The following is a 13,647-nucleotide window of genomic DNA, read 5'->3' as shown; positions in this document are numbered from 1 at the left end:
AAAGGAAGGAGGAACTGAGGAAAGAGACACAGCAGTACTACAAGCAGCAGGCTGCTGCGGTAGTAGAACATAACTGTGGTCCTTGGAACAACTACTACTATCCTTACATCAACTCACCCCTACAAACAAGACAGAAGTGGCTACACATCTTTTTTCCCCTAGTTAAAACACCCAGACATCAGGCTAGGGTAAGGCAATAAGAACGGTTCACACAAGAAAATACAATGGAAATAACATACACTGAGAACTAAGAGGTTCATATCTGGCTGAATGCTGCTGCAATACATTTCACTTCTATATATTCTCTCATCTGAATTGTAAAAATCAGTTTCAGTGCCCAGGCTATACCTTTTACTAGTTTTTAATACTACCACTCTAATCCAAAGCAGACATTCCAAAAGAAACTAGAATTAAATCCTGTATTCCAAGTAAAATACTAAATTAAGACCAAAAAATGGCAAAATTAAAACCAGGGAGCCTGTACTACAGCAAATCATTTTTGCTAGAGTTCGAGTGGAAAAAGCAGGACAGTAACCAGAGTGACCTAATTTCATGGCCCAATATTTGCAACTCGCTAACGTTAAAAACATGCCATGTATCGGCAAGCATCATAGCTCTTAAATATTATTAAAGATTAAATGTTTGACACACAGATTTAAGAGGAATTTGGTTTTAATCATTTTAGTTTTCAGAGAAGCAGCTATAAAGTAACTAGAGAACTGACTAAAAATCCGTAAAAGCAACAATTATCAGTAACTAGGCTAGGAAATTAAATAGGCTGAATCATATGTACTAGTTTTGCACTACTGAGGTCAAATGTGATACACATTTACTCTTCTGGATTCCACATAATAGCTAGAATAGATATTAGAAACACGGGCCTTTATATTTGGGTTACAGCAGCATAACGTACTTGAAATAAGATCAACTTACCTTAGAAAGTTAGAGTATTCTTCTGTACCTGCACAAAGTAGTTCCTATGCTTTTTTTTTTTTTTTTTTTTTAATTCCCCTACCCCAGAGTTACAGTACAGTTTTCTAATTAAAAACAGACAAGAAAATTGTCCTGCAACAGGCAAGTATGGGCAGTGCCCCCACAAAAACTGAACCACCTACACACAGCAAAAGCTCTCATACGAAGGTCAGCTGCACACAGGTTGTAAGCTATTATTTAAATACTACATATTACAGAAAATTCAGAACTTAGTGAGGGACTAGGTTAAAAAAAAAAAAAGACAACAGGTGTCTTTTTTCCATGATGCTTTAAACACCTAGCACTTTAAACAAACTGAAATGTAAAGTACTGCAAGTAATATGCCGCTGTTGGCTGGACTGTGGTAACAAAACAGACCATGGAGTTCTGAGTGAGTACCTATGAGAAGCTGCACCTGTATATCCTCTGGTTTTAGTGTCCAAAACTTAAACATCTTGCACTGCAAATGCAACACATGACCAGATGCTAGGCTATCAGCCCAGTCTTTGATTTCAGCATGTTTGTTTCATGCCAGAGGAAAGAAGAGATGACAAATAAAACTTCACAATGCCTTTACTAGGGGAAAAAAAAAAAAGAAAACGAATCTCAAATTAAAGTTCTAAAGACTGAAAGGGATCACAGCTTATAAATAAACAGTCCCAAGAAACAGTTATTGCTGTTGAATCTACAGTCACCTCTTTGCTGCATTATCCTTGTTTACACACGGCAGGTTTTTGAGCAGTACTTAACCACAAAGAAAAAATGTTCCTTCTTGTCAGCAGTGTTAGAGAGCAGTTCATGAGCTTCAGATGTTTAACAGATATTGGTGCAGCCTCTTTCAGAATCACCCACATCTTACACTAGCATGCCCCCAAATAAGAAAGTCACCGATGAAACAAGAACTGTGAAGTGTAAAGAGTCTTCAGTGCAAAGGTTACTACCTCCTACCGCTCTAATCTATAGCTGGTGTTTTAACCTCTGCCAACTGCCTTTAGAGTTAAGGTCCTTTCATAAGAAGTACCAGATTCAGAGACAGCTTACACAAGACCTGGGTAAAAAGCAAATGGTGAAGTACTTTGCCCCTCCTTGCCCCCAGAAAAGAGCGTGGATTCTTTGTTTAGCAGGAAGTATGGCTCTAGTACAACTTACCTGCTGCTTCTGTGTATCTGTGGCTACTGCATCCCACCAAAGTCGAAAGAATTCCTGCTCCACGGCAATAAATTTGCGCTGCTTTCCTTTCATTAGCTCTTCTACAACAGTTGTGTAGACATTTGCTGCATAAGCGTGCATACTTTCCTGCAAAAAAAAAAAAAAGCGTAGAAAATAAACTGTTTTGCCTATATTAAAGGGGCTATTTTGAGTACTCATTGGGCTTGAGAAGAGAGAGATCAAAACCTTCACATTTGTTGCATACTTCCTTTGTACATTCAGAAAGACTGAGTTCTCTGATTACATACAGCCTGTGGGCCCTTCTGCTCCAAAATACATCCTCTGACTGGGGACCTGACTAGATCATGGTGTAGTTTCGCCCAAGATCTGCAGACACCAATACAAGCTTTGTTTTTGATGTACTGGGAACAGCTCACGCTGTCCCTCACTGCTTACCTTAAATCAACAGTGCCATAGAGGATAAGACTTTGCACCAACATAGTTTATAAACCCACATGCACACTTTATTCTTCCATTTCTGCTCTTCTTCTGATGGCCTTAATTATCAGAATTGTTTCTTTAGAGCGAGTATGACTCCATGCTGCAGGTGGGCGTTGCTGGTATAGCACAGCGATACATATAACGTAAATTAAACTACTATGGCCCTACAAGTTTTAGTCATGAAAAATAACTCAATTCTGCTTGATGTTTTAGGATGAAGTAAAACCAAACTGGCAAAGGACTATTAGAATGAGTTTGACTGTTGACGCAGAATCATACGGAATCTGTGCATCTATCCTATGTCATTCCTAAAGCAACTTGTATTCCAGAATGAGGCCTATGGATTTTTTCAAAATGCAAACATTGACAGCTGTATCCATCAAATATCCTATCACATGGTTATATCCTATTCTATGGTATCAAATGAACATCACGTTACTTTTGAAGTTGTGCACATTAAGTTACTCTGTGTACACTTACCCTTGCCAGAACAACCCCTGACCAGATCCAGTCTTCCATCCTTTACTTAATATCAAAGTGATGTACAATGTCTAAAGGCAACTGCAGAGATTCTAGAATTTCCTGCAATGTCTGTGTTTTCTCGTAACAAAGTTATCTGCATGTTATAGCACAGTTACTTTAACCATAACACTTTTTCTACTTAAACTACTGGTACTTGCTTAAGAACACACACCACGATACATACGTACATCTTAAAGTGACTGACATATAGATCTCTCACCCACCTGAAAACTAATGGTCATAATATGCAAAATATGAATGCGTAATTTTAATTTAGGCCCTTCCTATAAGAAAATCACGTTTTGAAATAAGAAGGGGATGATGTGATAAAAATCAGAAGTGAACCTTTCCTAACCTCTTGCTTTCCACAACTGAAATCCAGCTAACTTTGTAAAAATGCTATAGTGTCCTTAGAAAAGGGAAAACATTTGAGTGTAGTAAGAATGGCTTAAAATACTGTAGTGCTTATCTAAATAATTACTCTTTCAATGATTTCTCGATCAGTTCTTAAGGGTTTTTTAAAATCAAGATTATGACTAGATGCTTAATACAATGTAAAGTTTTAACTAAGGGAATAGCTTTTAAGTTTTACTAATACTCAGCGACATGCTCAAATGATTGCTGAGGAATTTTTCATTTTTCACTGGCAATTGGCTACAAACAATACATACTAAAATCCAAGTGTATGCACAATGATTACAACAACATCAGGCTTAATTTTAGTTCTTAACTATTAAATGGAGTACACTAGATTTTACGAGCTGCACAAAGACTTTTCAAATTTAATACAATACTACAGTATTCTGTGTGGTAACTCACTGAAAATATTTTCTTGAGGTATTTTGAGATAAAGGCAAGACAGTCTTTATTCTGACTCAAACTACACTGGAACTAAGCAGTAAGATATTACCCAATCCTACAAAGTTTATAAACCCCAGTCATCTGGGTGGGAATTGAAAATAATTGTTCTCACAAACTAGGATAATTGCAAGCAACAATAAGAATTTTCTTTCCAATTCATATCCTCTACTAGCTAATGAGATACTCTGAAACAATAAGCAATGACGCAGTATAAATAAGCAGGTGAGATTTTACTTATTAAGTATAGATTTTAAACTTATTAAGTATAGATTTTAAACTTCTATCATGATGTAAAAATTGTTTTGCATTCTAAACAATGGTGAGGTGTCTTTCACACCTATGGTAAGATACGTCAGTGAGACGCCACATCTCACGTAAAATACGGTACCACTGTTATCAGATTGCAACAGATAGCTTGCTTTGAGAGAAATTTAAAAAAGGTTTTTTTGTACATCAAAGTGCTGGAATTCTCCATCAATACTACAATTTCCAGCACACAATGAAGATTGCTGTTCTGATATCATAAATAAAATGCTTATTTTTCACATTATAAATGGAGAAACTAAACACTGAAAACGTAGCATGGTGTCAGTCATGAGAGAAACCTAGTAACTACACAAACCAAAAATGTGAAATAGGTTGGAATCATATTAGTATTCCACAGAGAGTTACCTTCAGGTTTCACTTTACTACAGAAGCATTTGAAATGATCCACAGGTAACCTCTGTGGTTTTTGACTACAGGATTTGCTGATGCCTGTGATTTAACAGCAGAGGAACCAAGGCTTCAATCAATTGCATCTTCTCAGGGAAAAAAAAAAAAAAGAAAAAAAAAAAAGAAATTACGTGTTTCATTTCTCTCGGAGAAGATCTCTGACCGCTAACTGACCCAAAATAAAAATTATTTTTGTGTTCTCTTATGCAATTTCTGAGTAAGGGTTTGAAGTATTAAAGAAGAAATTCACTAATCTTTCCTAAAAAAGGAAGACAAAATACATGCAGAGCAGAGATTCTGTGGTGAGCCATTAGCTCTTTTTTATTAGTTACCTTTAAACATCTGATGCCATTTCACTGTAGCAAGTGAAGTATGCACAGCATCTTTCACATAAATGAAAGTAATTCATTCTAAAGAAGAAAGACTGAAGGATTCAGGATTTTGACTAACAAATATAAAAGGTATTAATGCCGCACCTGATTTATTTTGCTCCGCATCTCATGTACTTAGCAAAAATTACTTTGCTACTACGTTTCTGCGGCGCTAGGCTCCAAGCCCACCCCAGCCATCGAGGACCTGGGATCCCGCTCTCCTCCCAAAGACATCACAAAAAGTTTTCCTGGGGGTTTGGCTTCGTAACAAGATGAACAAGAAGACCAAGAAAAGGTGCCACATAACCAAAGCACACCATCAGAGACTGAAGATTTTCCTTTTAAAAAAAACAAACAAAACCAACCCAACCAAACAAAAACCCGCCAGGAGCATCCTGCAGAACCCAGGTGCCCCCCAAATTCCCGGTCACCGCTCCTAGGCTAACCACGCCCTCTCCAAAGGAGCGTCGGGATCCCGACGTACCAGGCGATGGAGCACGGCGGTGGGCAGGCTGAGGGCCGAAGACGCCACCTGACGAGGATTTACGCGTCTCCCTGCAGGCGGGCAGGCGCTAGGACCGGCGCAGGCAGACCCCCCCCCCCCCCTCCGCAGCCCGCGTTACACGACTCCGGCTGGTTTTGCAAGCTCGCAGGCGCACGGGGAGCTGAGCTGAGCTCGGGCAGCGGAGGGGCTCAGCCCCCCCACAGCCCACAAGCCCACCCCTACTACCCCGGCAGCGGGGGGACAGGCGGCCGCGCCGCCGGCCGGCCTCGCTGCGTGAGGGGCCCCACCTGCACCGTGTAAACCCAGCCGACGTCCATGTGGCTGTGGGCGACCACGAAGGCCCGCAGCTCCCCGCGGCCGTCGGCCGGCAGGAGGAGGCTGAAGAAGAAGAAGAGGAGGAGGAGGAGGAGCGGGGGTGGCATGGCGGCTCCGCCGTCTCCCCGCCGCACTTCCGCGTCCCGCCGCCCCGGCACCGCCTCCCGGGGCGGGGAAGCAGGGGTCGCCGTCGGCGGGCCGAGGCGTCAGATGGAGCAGAGCGGCTTGGTTAAAAAAACCCCACAACCCAAGCCAACAAAAAAGCCACAGCGGTTTTCCTCTAAACGCGAGGATTCTGTGACGCTGCGTTAGCCCCGAGGTGCTCTGCAGGTACTGGAGATGCCGCCGGCTGACAGCACGGCCCCCGGGTGGTCCCGCTGGCTCTTGTTGATAACTCTGGGGCTGGTGGTCTTCTAAAACTCGACTGCTCGGAGAGATGTCGAGTTCTGCACCTGGGACAACTGCAAATCCTTATGGTCTTTTTTTTTTTTTTTTTTTTTTTTGAGGCAATTCTTTTGAATTGAACGCAAGTCCTTTATTTTCAGGGCATAATAGTTCATTACGGATTATTGTCCGCACCCTTGAAGTTTTGACGTTGTAGCAAGATTAAATTCTATTTTATGTGGTTGACCTTCTGATCCCATTTAAATTGGCTTTACCCCTTGTTTTATCGCTGCTAGCAAGAGGTGGACCCTGTGCTGAGAACCGAAAAGGTATATACTCTTGTATCTGCATGAAGTCCTAGTGAAAATGAAAAAAAAATCCAGCACGTAATTAAAAAATGTTATAGGGTAATGTAGCCCACTCTCCTCAGAAGTTTCGTCTGCAGTTGCACCAGTTTCTGCCTGACATACCAGTGTGATATTACAAGCCAAAACAGATGAAACTGTTTTTTTCAAACCTTTCCTCTTTAAAATACACAGTAGTGTAACATGACTACCTTGCTTAAGTTCTAGGTTGAGGAAACTACATGCTTTTAACAACCTCACAATCCTGAAATGACAAAAAATACCATACCAAACTCTTAGCTCAAAAGTAAAGCACATCAGATGAAGGTGGTACCTACTCCAACCTTCCAAGTTTGTATGTGGATTTAGCATTACTAGTTTCCAAACTTAGTTAAACCAGTCATCTTTCTGAAGGAAACAATCACAAATAGCTTAAGAGTGTCCACTTACGGACTTACACTCATAAAATTGTGGCTGGCACTAGCTGGCACTTGGGTGCAAATTAACCCATCTCAATATTCAAGATACCTGTAGAAACAGATCACACACTGTAAATGCGATTTGCATCTATCCCCTCATTTTAGAAAGAAAAAAAAAAAAGCATGCTGCATTACATGCCAAACTTGGTGAATTTTTTAACATATAAATTTTGTAAATGTTTGAAGTCCAGAATGAAAAATGCTATGTAAGTCAGTTATTATTGAGTTGAACAGCATAAAATTGTTACATTTTATAAAAATTAAATCTAATATGAACGGATTCTCCCAGAACAGGGCCCTTGTTTGCTAATTAATATGGTAGACTAGAGTTTGCTCCAAAAAGAAGAGGCTAACACTGGAATGCTAAGGTTAATTTTATTTATGATAGTACCTTGTCACGAAGAGCGATCAAGGTCTGTAGGTAATTTGTAGGGGGAGTTAGTATCGCAGTTAAGCAGCTGGATGAAGCTTTACTTTAATACAGCTCTATGATACTCTTTTTTTTTTTCCCCTCAAATCATCACCTTAAACCTTTTCTGTTCCAAGAAAGCTAGTGCACATCCAGCAAACATATGGCTTGGGGATATATATACACACACTGTCTAAACGAACTGGTGTTCTTTTACCTCGGAAGGCATTAAGATCTTTGTAATTTAGGTGAAGTTCCCAGGAAAGCTTAAGTGTTGGCACTTTGCTTTGTTTCTAAAAGTAGCTGAGAATGTTTGCAGAATGTTACTCCCATTTCAGACCTATTTCCTTCAGAAAGTGTAATTGTCCTCCTTATTCTTTCACAAAGGCCACAGTGTGACACTGTCTTGGATGCAGAGGAGAAGAATATAAATATTTGAACAGAATACTTTTATTAGGAAAAATTGAATCAAACTGCCCCCAGTTTACACACCTAAAAGGCATCAGGAGGGTCTTCACTTGCTGCAAAAAGGGGTGAATGTAGGTCTATCAAGTAGAATTTATGCCAAAAATAATGCTTCCCCACCATTTACATACCGTTTCACAAACAGCAAAAAGCTAGACGGAGGAGCCAGTGTAGTTGTGCCATGACAGCTGCCTACATTGATATTTTATCCTCTTGTTGGCTCCTAATCTCTTAGTATGGCTTGATTATAGTCTTCCTGTATCATTTCTTAAGCTTTTCTCATTTGCCCATACAAAGCGTGTTTGCTCTCTTTGACAGGAGCTGTGCTATATGTGGGCCTCTGACACTGTCACCTCAAAAAGACAGAAGATGTAGGCAGGATGCTGGCAGCTATAAGCTAAGCAGTCACAACTGTGCTGAATTAAATATCAAGAAGAGTCACCTGGTGAAGAGAACGGTTAACGTACCTTTGCATTTCCCTCCTGTCGTGTTTTTGGGGTGGGCGCCTGAAAGAATAAGGGCATTTATTAACACAAATTCACTCTAGCTGACTGTTTCAGTGTGTTAAAATTTGCCGTTCCCCCAACCATTTTCCAGTGGAGACAAAGGTCGCTACGCAGGACGCTTAAGCTTGCTTGATAACAGGTTTGCTTTCTTACTTACCTCTCACAGATGCTGTAAAGACAGCTGGCGGACCCGCAGGGGTCCACGGACCAGATGAAAACCACTCTCCAGCCTTGCAGTGATTTCAGCCTACGCAAAACCTGACAATTTACGTGGCATTGGCAGCCTTTATCCGTAAGATTGCCTACTCGGCCTAGGGATGGTAAGAGAACTGAGCTGCATCTCGTGAGGAAGCCGCAGCTGCCCGGCGCTTGGTGCGGCGAGCCGGGAGAGGCCGTAGGGACGCTGGCGCGGGTGACACCGGCCAAGCCCTGCTGCGTGGTGTTCTCCGGGGGTTGCGCGTCCGGGCTCCTGGTGCGGCCGGGGAGACGCGCCCGTGGACGCCAGGCTAGCCACACCGCAGGCACGCGTGGCCGAGGCGCTGTGGAGGGACGTGGCCCAGCCGGGGGCACCTGCTGGGGAGTTCGTGACTGAAGTTGAACCAACAGCTGGCAGGATCGCCTCCTCCGGGCCGGGGCGGGAGGAAGGCCAGGCTGTGGCGTCGCGTCGCATCCCCCCGCCGCCGCCGCCGCCGGGACTCGCCTCAGGCAGAGCGGCCGCCCAGCCCCGGCCCGGCGGCGGCCCGCTGGGGCCGGCCCTGCCGGCCGCCCCCCGGACCCCCGCCGCGGCGCCGGGGCCGCCCCGCGCCCGCTCACACCTGTCGGGACCGCGGCAGGGCCGGCGGTGCCGGGCGCGGCGGGTCCTGGCGAGGCTGCGCCGCCTCCGCCGGGAGCTCCGGGCGGAGCCTTCCCTCCTTCCCGTCCTCCCTCCCCCGGCTCCCTCAGCGCCCCGAGGCAGCGCCGGTTGCCTGCGCGGCCCGCTCCGCTGGGAGAAGGAGGAGGCGCCCCGCGCTCCCAGCGCTGGGAGCAGAGCAAATAACAGTTCGGAGCGCTGGGCGCCTTTCGGAGGGCAACACCCATGTCCCACAAGCAGGGTATCTGGAAACGCTCTCCCTCCCTGGTCCCCTCGTCCCTCCGCTCCCTCCTCTGCCCCCTCCATCTCCCCTCCCCGCTCCTCCGGCTCTGGCTCTCCGCTCCGCCGCCCTCTTTCCCTTCTCCCTTCCTCGGCCCGCTCCGGCCCTGGGTGCCCCCGACTGACTGTGCCTTTCCTCCCTGCCCAGTTGGCGGCCCCCCAGGCGAGAGCGCGGTTGACTGGTGCCTCTACCAGCTCAATGGAGCAACCGAGTTTGAGGTCTCTGAAGGTGAGTACAGGGGTGCTGAGGTGGGGCACGTCCCCTCGACCGCCGCCCTGGCCGGCAGCGTCTGGAGAAACGTGGCTTGCTGGTGGGAGAGCGGCCGAGGCAGAAGATGGCAGCTGCCCCGGGGCGTGGGGCCTGTGGGGTATCGAAGATGGCATGTGGGCCCAGGGCAGGAGGGGAGATGGGCTGGCGAGGGTGGCTGCCGATGGTTTGCATGTGCTGGGCCTCGTGTAAGTGTGGTTTTGGTTTCTTGGGAGAAGTTGGGTTTGGCAGCTAGCAGCCTAGGTGGTACCAGTCCTCTCGGCCTCGGTGTGGGTGGCAACTCGTGTGAGGGAGGCTGTGTAGTACCCGATGGAAAGTTTTCTGGTTCCCCCCCCGCCCTTGAAGAGAGAGGTAACCTGGGAAGTTTTATTGCTGAATATTCTGTGATCAGAAAAGGAACAGCCTTTGAGTGCCAGGATGAGAAAGTCTCTCTGTCTCCGAACCACGTATGATTTTGAACTTAGGTGCTAACCTATATTTTTCAGTATGCCAGATGTGTAGTGTGCAGTATCTGTGAGCATATTTCAGTGTCAGTTTTCAGTGAGTTAAGTGGAGCTAGGACGTCCATATCGATGTTTTGGTCTGTTAAGCATTTCTGAGAGGAGTGCATTTACTGTTTGTAAGGGCTTCAAATGCATCATAAGTTCAGCTGGACTGAAAAACTTTCCGATACTGAGAAATACTGTAATAGATTGGCTTCAGGTTAGACATTAGGGAAAGCTTTTCAGCAGTGAAGCACTAGAATATTTGGGCCAGGTAGACAATGAAATCTCTCACTTGAGATACTCAAGGTTTGTTTCACAAACATAGGCTGAAGAGATAAAGCTACAGATCTTGCCTTGGGGAAGGTATATAGACAATCTGTTCAAGGTCCTTTTTAGCTTTATTATCTGTGATGTGAAGTTTTTTGTTACGTCTTGTGTTTTGCTGTTCGGAGAAGTGATTTAAACCCCAGTGTACTACTAATAAGCTATAGCTTGAATAAGGCTTTGGACTAAGTTTAGTTCTTCCCCCCACCCCCCAAATTATTCCATGGTGGTTTATATTTAATAGTGTGTGTAATTACACATGCTTGCTTACTAAAGCATTTCTCAAAATATGTTGTTATTTTTGTGTCTACGTGATTTTTTTTTTTTTGTTTTGTTTTAAACTGCATACCAAACCAGATGTGATGACGATAGGTGGGGGTGGAAATTACATCCGTGTGAGGGAGTGTAATGAGCGAGTGACAGCATTTCTTAGGCATCACAGAATGTTGAAAACAGGTTTTAGATTGGAATTTACTTTCATTTAAAGATTTGAATGAGTAGAATATGCTTCTTAACCTTATTTGTCTGGGTAAATACCAGTGTTTCAGCACTGCTTTGAGACTATAATGTTTTCTTCTCAACAGGTGTTTTATTCCTTTGATTTATTGGGTCATCTTTTCTCACATGACATAATTTTTTAAATTGGTTTGCTAACCCTGACTTCAGTTCTCTTTAACACTGGCAATTTATGGATGTGCAATTTTACTCCATGACTTAAATGGAAATCTTACATGTTTTCTCTTCTTTACTCAGCATGGGAATATGTGAAATTCAGAGAACAGGAAACAGGCTGAAGCAGTGTAATTTGGTCACACAAGTTATAGAGTCAAAGTCATCTGCAGGTAGTAAACCCTGTTTCTGTTAATAGGATTATATATAAATATAACATGCATTTTCTAGAATACGTGTTGTCTATTAAATGCCACTGCTATCTAGGAACACATGCAGCAATGTAATCAGCACACTTTGCAGAAGTGAAAAACAACAGTTAAAACGAAGGACCACTGTGGTAGGTGGCTTAACCTCCTTTGCACGCCAGTGTTTTGGATAAAGTGTAAACCTATTGCTTTACAGAAGTTTGCCTCTAAAATAACTTAAATTACACAGAGCCAAACAGAATCCTTAGCTTAAAATGGATTTTTCCTATGACTTCCAATGCAGAGGTTTTTTTTCTCTACCATTATCCCAGTTCTTTTTACATTTCAGAAGGGCCACAACTGTTGTGACTGCAGCTGCATTGGTTAAGACCACCTAACCAATGGACAGAAGGAGTAATTAATCTATATTAAATATTATTGTGTGTTTATCTAGATATATAGCTGTATAGGTAAAAATTTACATATTAATATTCTAAGTTCACTGAGTCCTCTGGGCACCTGTTACTGCTTGTGCTATTGAATGCATGCAATGGCCTTGCGGTACTCTTGTCAGTTAGACTTCAGAATTGTGTTCGGTGACATTTCTGTCTTAGACTAGGAAAGAAAATTATTCTTTTTCCAAAAATAGATGTTAGATGAAAAACATTCATTTACATAACAGAAAAGCAAAATTGCATATTTCAAATGCAAGGAAAAATAGAGCATAGTAAGTAAAACACAATCAAAGCCAAGATAATCATGTTTGATTTAGTCTTGCTGCCTTGAAACAAAACCCTATTTCAAATATTGCTATTTCTATAATTAACGTCTAAGTGCAAAATATGTTTTATTCATGGTAAAGATCTCAAAGCACTTAGCTCACGTTACATGCAGCCTCACAAAAGCTGTATGAAGAACAGTATTAGAGTATCCATTTGCAGGGTAGGAAAATGAAATATGAAAGTTAGGATGTGATTTTTTTTTTTTTTTTTTTTTAATAGAAGCTGAATATCAGCTATTAAGCAGTTAGTACTTGGGACTTCTGAAAAGTCAAGTCTTGTACTTTCTGCCCAAAATACTTAGTGGACTGTTAACAGAACTGTTTATTCCAGACCCTTTGCTTTAAGTTCCCAATCACATTAACTTCTTGCAAACTTTGTATAAGTTAAAGCACGTTTGAAATATTTTATGCTGTGAATTCTAAGCTGGCATTATGTTATTCTAGATAGCATTACATTCAGTAATGATTATATGGTTAATGAAAAGATTGAGTCAAAAATCGTATTTTTAGTTTTCACTCTTTAAGTTAGCTCATCAGAGACTTGAAATTGGTTTACATTGTAAATTTTCTTTTCATCCATTTTGTAACTTTATGCTCCTGCGTGGTTGAAAGCCCTGTTAACTTTAGTGCCTTGTGAATTGTGAACTTTCCTGTTATTTACCTTCTGCTGCTCTAACATTCTCTTTTATTTCTGAGTAATTTAAAGAGAGATTTATTGAGAAGAAGGATAATATGCTATTTTGTTATAAAGGTACGTTTGAATAATGTACCATTTGAAGAAACTAGGAGACTTGCGAACTGATGAATATGAGTTAATTGCTGTCAGATTTACCTCCAGTAGCTTTTTGTTTACTGTAGTTTTCAGAGACAGTAAGTCTGGATTTGGTTCAATACTGTCTTTTCCATTATTACATGAATGCCATGGAAAGCGATGTGATTGCACAAGCTTACAAGTCAAGTAATGTCCTTGTGACTCACACCTTCATTAGTAAGGTCTAATTAAATAGGAAGTCTCCATCTGTAGATGCTTTCACATCTCAGTCCTTTTTTGGCTGAACCAAACAATTGATTTTTCCTTGGCCTCTTATAAAAAGGCATGGTAGCAACTCTCTTCTTAACACTTGACGGTTTGCCAACATTTCTTTCGAAGTATGATCACCACGAATGGATGTATTTCCATGAGGCCTTGGTTGGATGGATATGCTTTACAGTTCTGTGCTCCTAGTTGTCGAATTTGGAGATGCAGTGAAGTGAACTGTACCTCTTCTGCACCCTAGAACTCTGGGTTTCTTCAAAGGAAACCAAG

The 13,647-nt window shown here is 42.6% G+C and overlaps 2 protein-coding genes across 7 annotated transcripts in view; one reads left to right on the top strand and one right to left on the bottom strand.

Annotated features, from left to right (window-relative positions):
- MAN2B2 (mannosidase alpha class 2B member 2) overlaps positions 1-8,831 on the bottom strand; it is a 33,859-nt gene extending 25,028 nt beyond the window's left edge. For 2 of the 4 annotated variants that reach the window (XM_049792244.1, XM_049792254.1), the window contains exons 1-2: positions 5,883-6,026; positions 2,122-2,268 (exon numbers count right to left, since the gene is read on the bottom strand). In XM_049792244.1, coding sequence (XP_049648201.1) covers positions 2,122-2,268; positions 5,883-6,017 — 282 coding nt within the window. In that variant the 5' untranslated portion in view covers positions 6,018-6,026. Of the gene's footprint in view, positions 1-2,121; positions 2,269-5,195; positions 5,535-5,882; positions 6,027-8,458; positions 8,498-8,654 lie in introns of those variants that run through there. The other 2 variants (XM_049792270.1, XM_049792262.1) reach the window with 2 other exon arrangements.
- Positions 8,832-9,371: 540 nt separating this feature from the next.
- The window catches only part of PPP2R2C (protein phosphatase 2 regulatory subunit Bgamma), a 203,960-nt gene continuing 199,684 nt past the window's right edge, over positions 9,372-13,647 (top strand). Inside the window, exons 1-2 of one of the 3 annotated variants that reach the window (XM_049797897.1) lie at positions 9,372-9,588; positions 9,775-9,855. In XM_049797897.1, coding sequence (XP_049653854.1) covers positions 9,573-9,588; positions 9,775-9,855 — 97 coding nt within the window. In that variant the 5' untranslated portion in view covers positions 9,372-9,572. Of the gene's footprint in view, positions 9,589-9,774; positions 9,856-13,647 lie in introns of those variants that run through there. The other 2 variants (XM_049797900.1, XM_049797903.1) reach the window with 2 other exon arrangements.

Source organism: Accipiter gentilis, chromosome 3 (assembly GCF_929443795.1).
Source record: "Accipiter gentilis chromosome 3, bAccGen1.1, whole genome shotgun sequence".
In the NCBI taxonomy this organism is placed as follows: Eukaryota; Metazoa; Chordata; class Aves; order Accipitriformes; family Accipitridae; genus Astur; species Astur gentilis.
The sequence above is the reverse complement of the archived record's forward strand: the minus strand, read 5'-3'. Positions and strand labels throughout refer to the sequence as shown.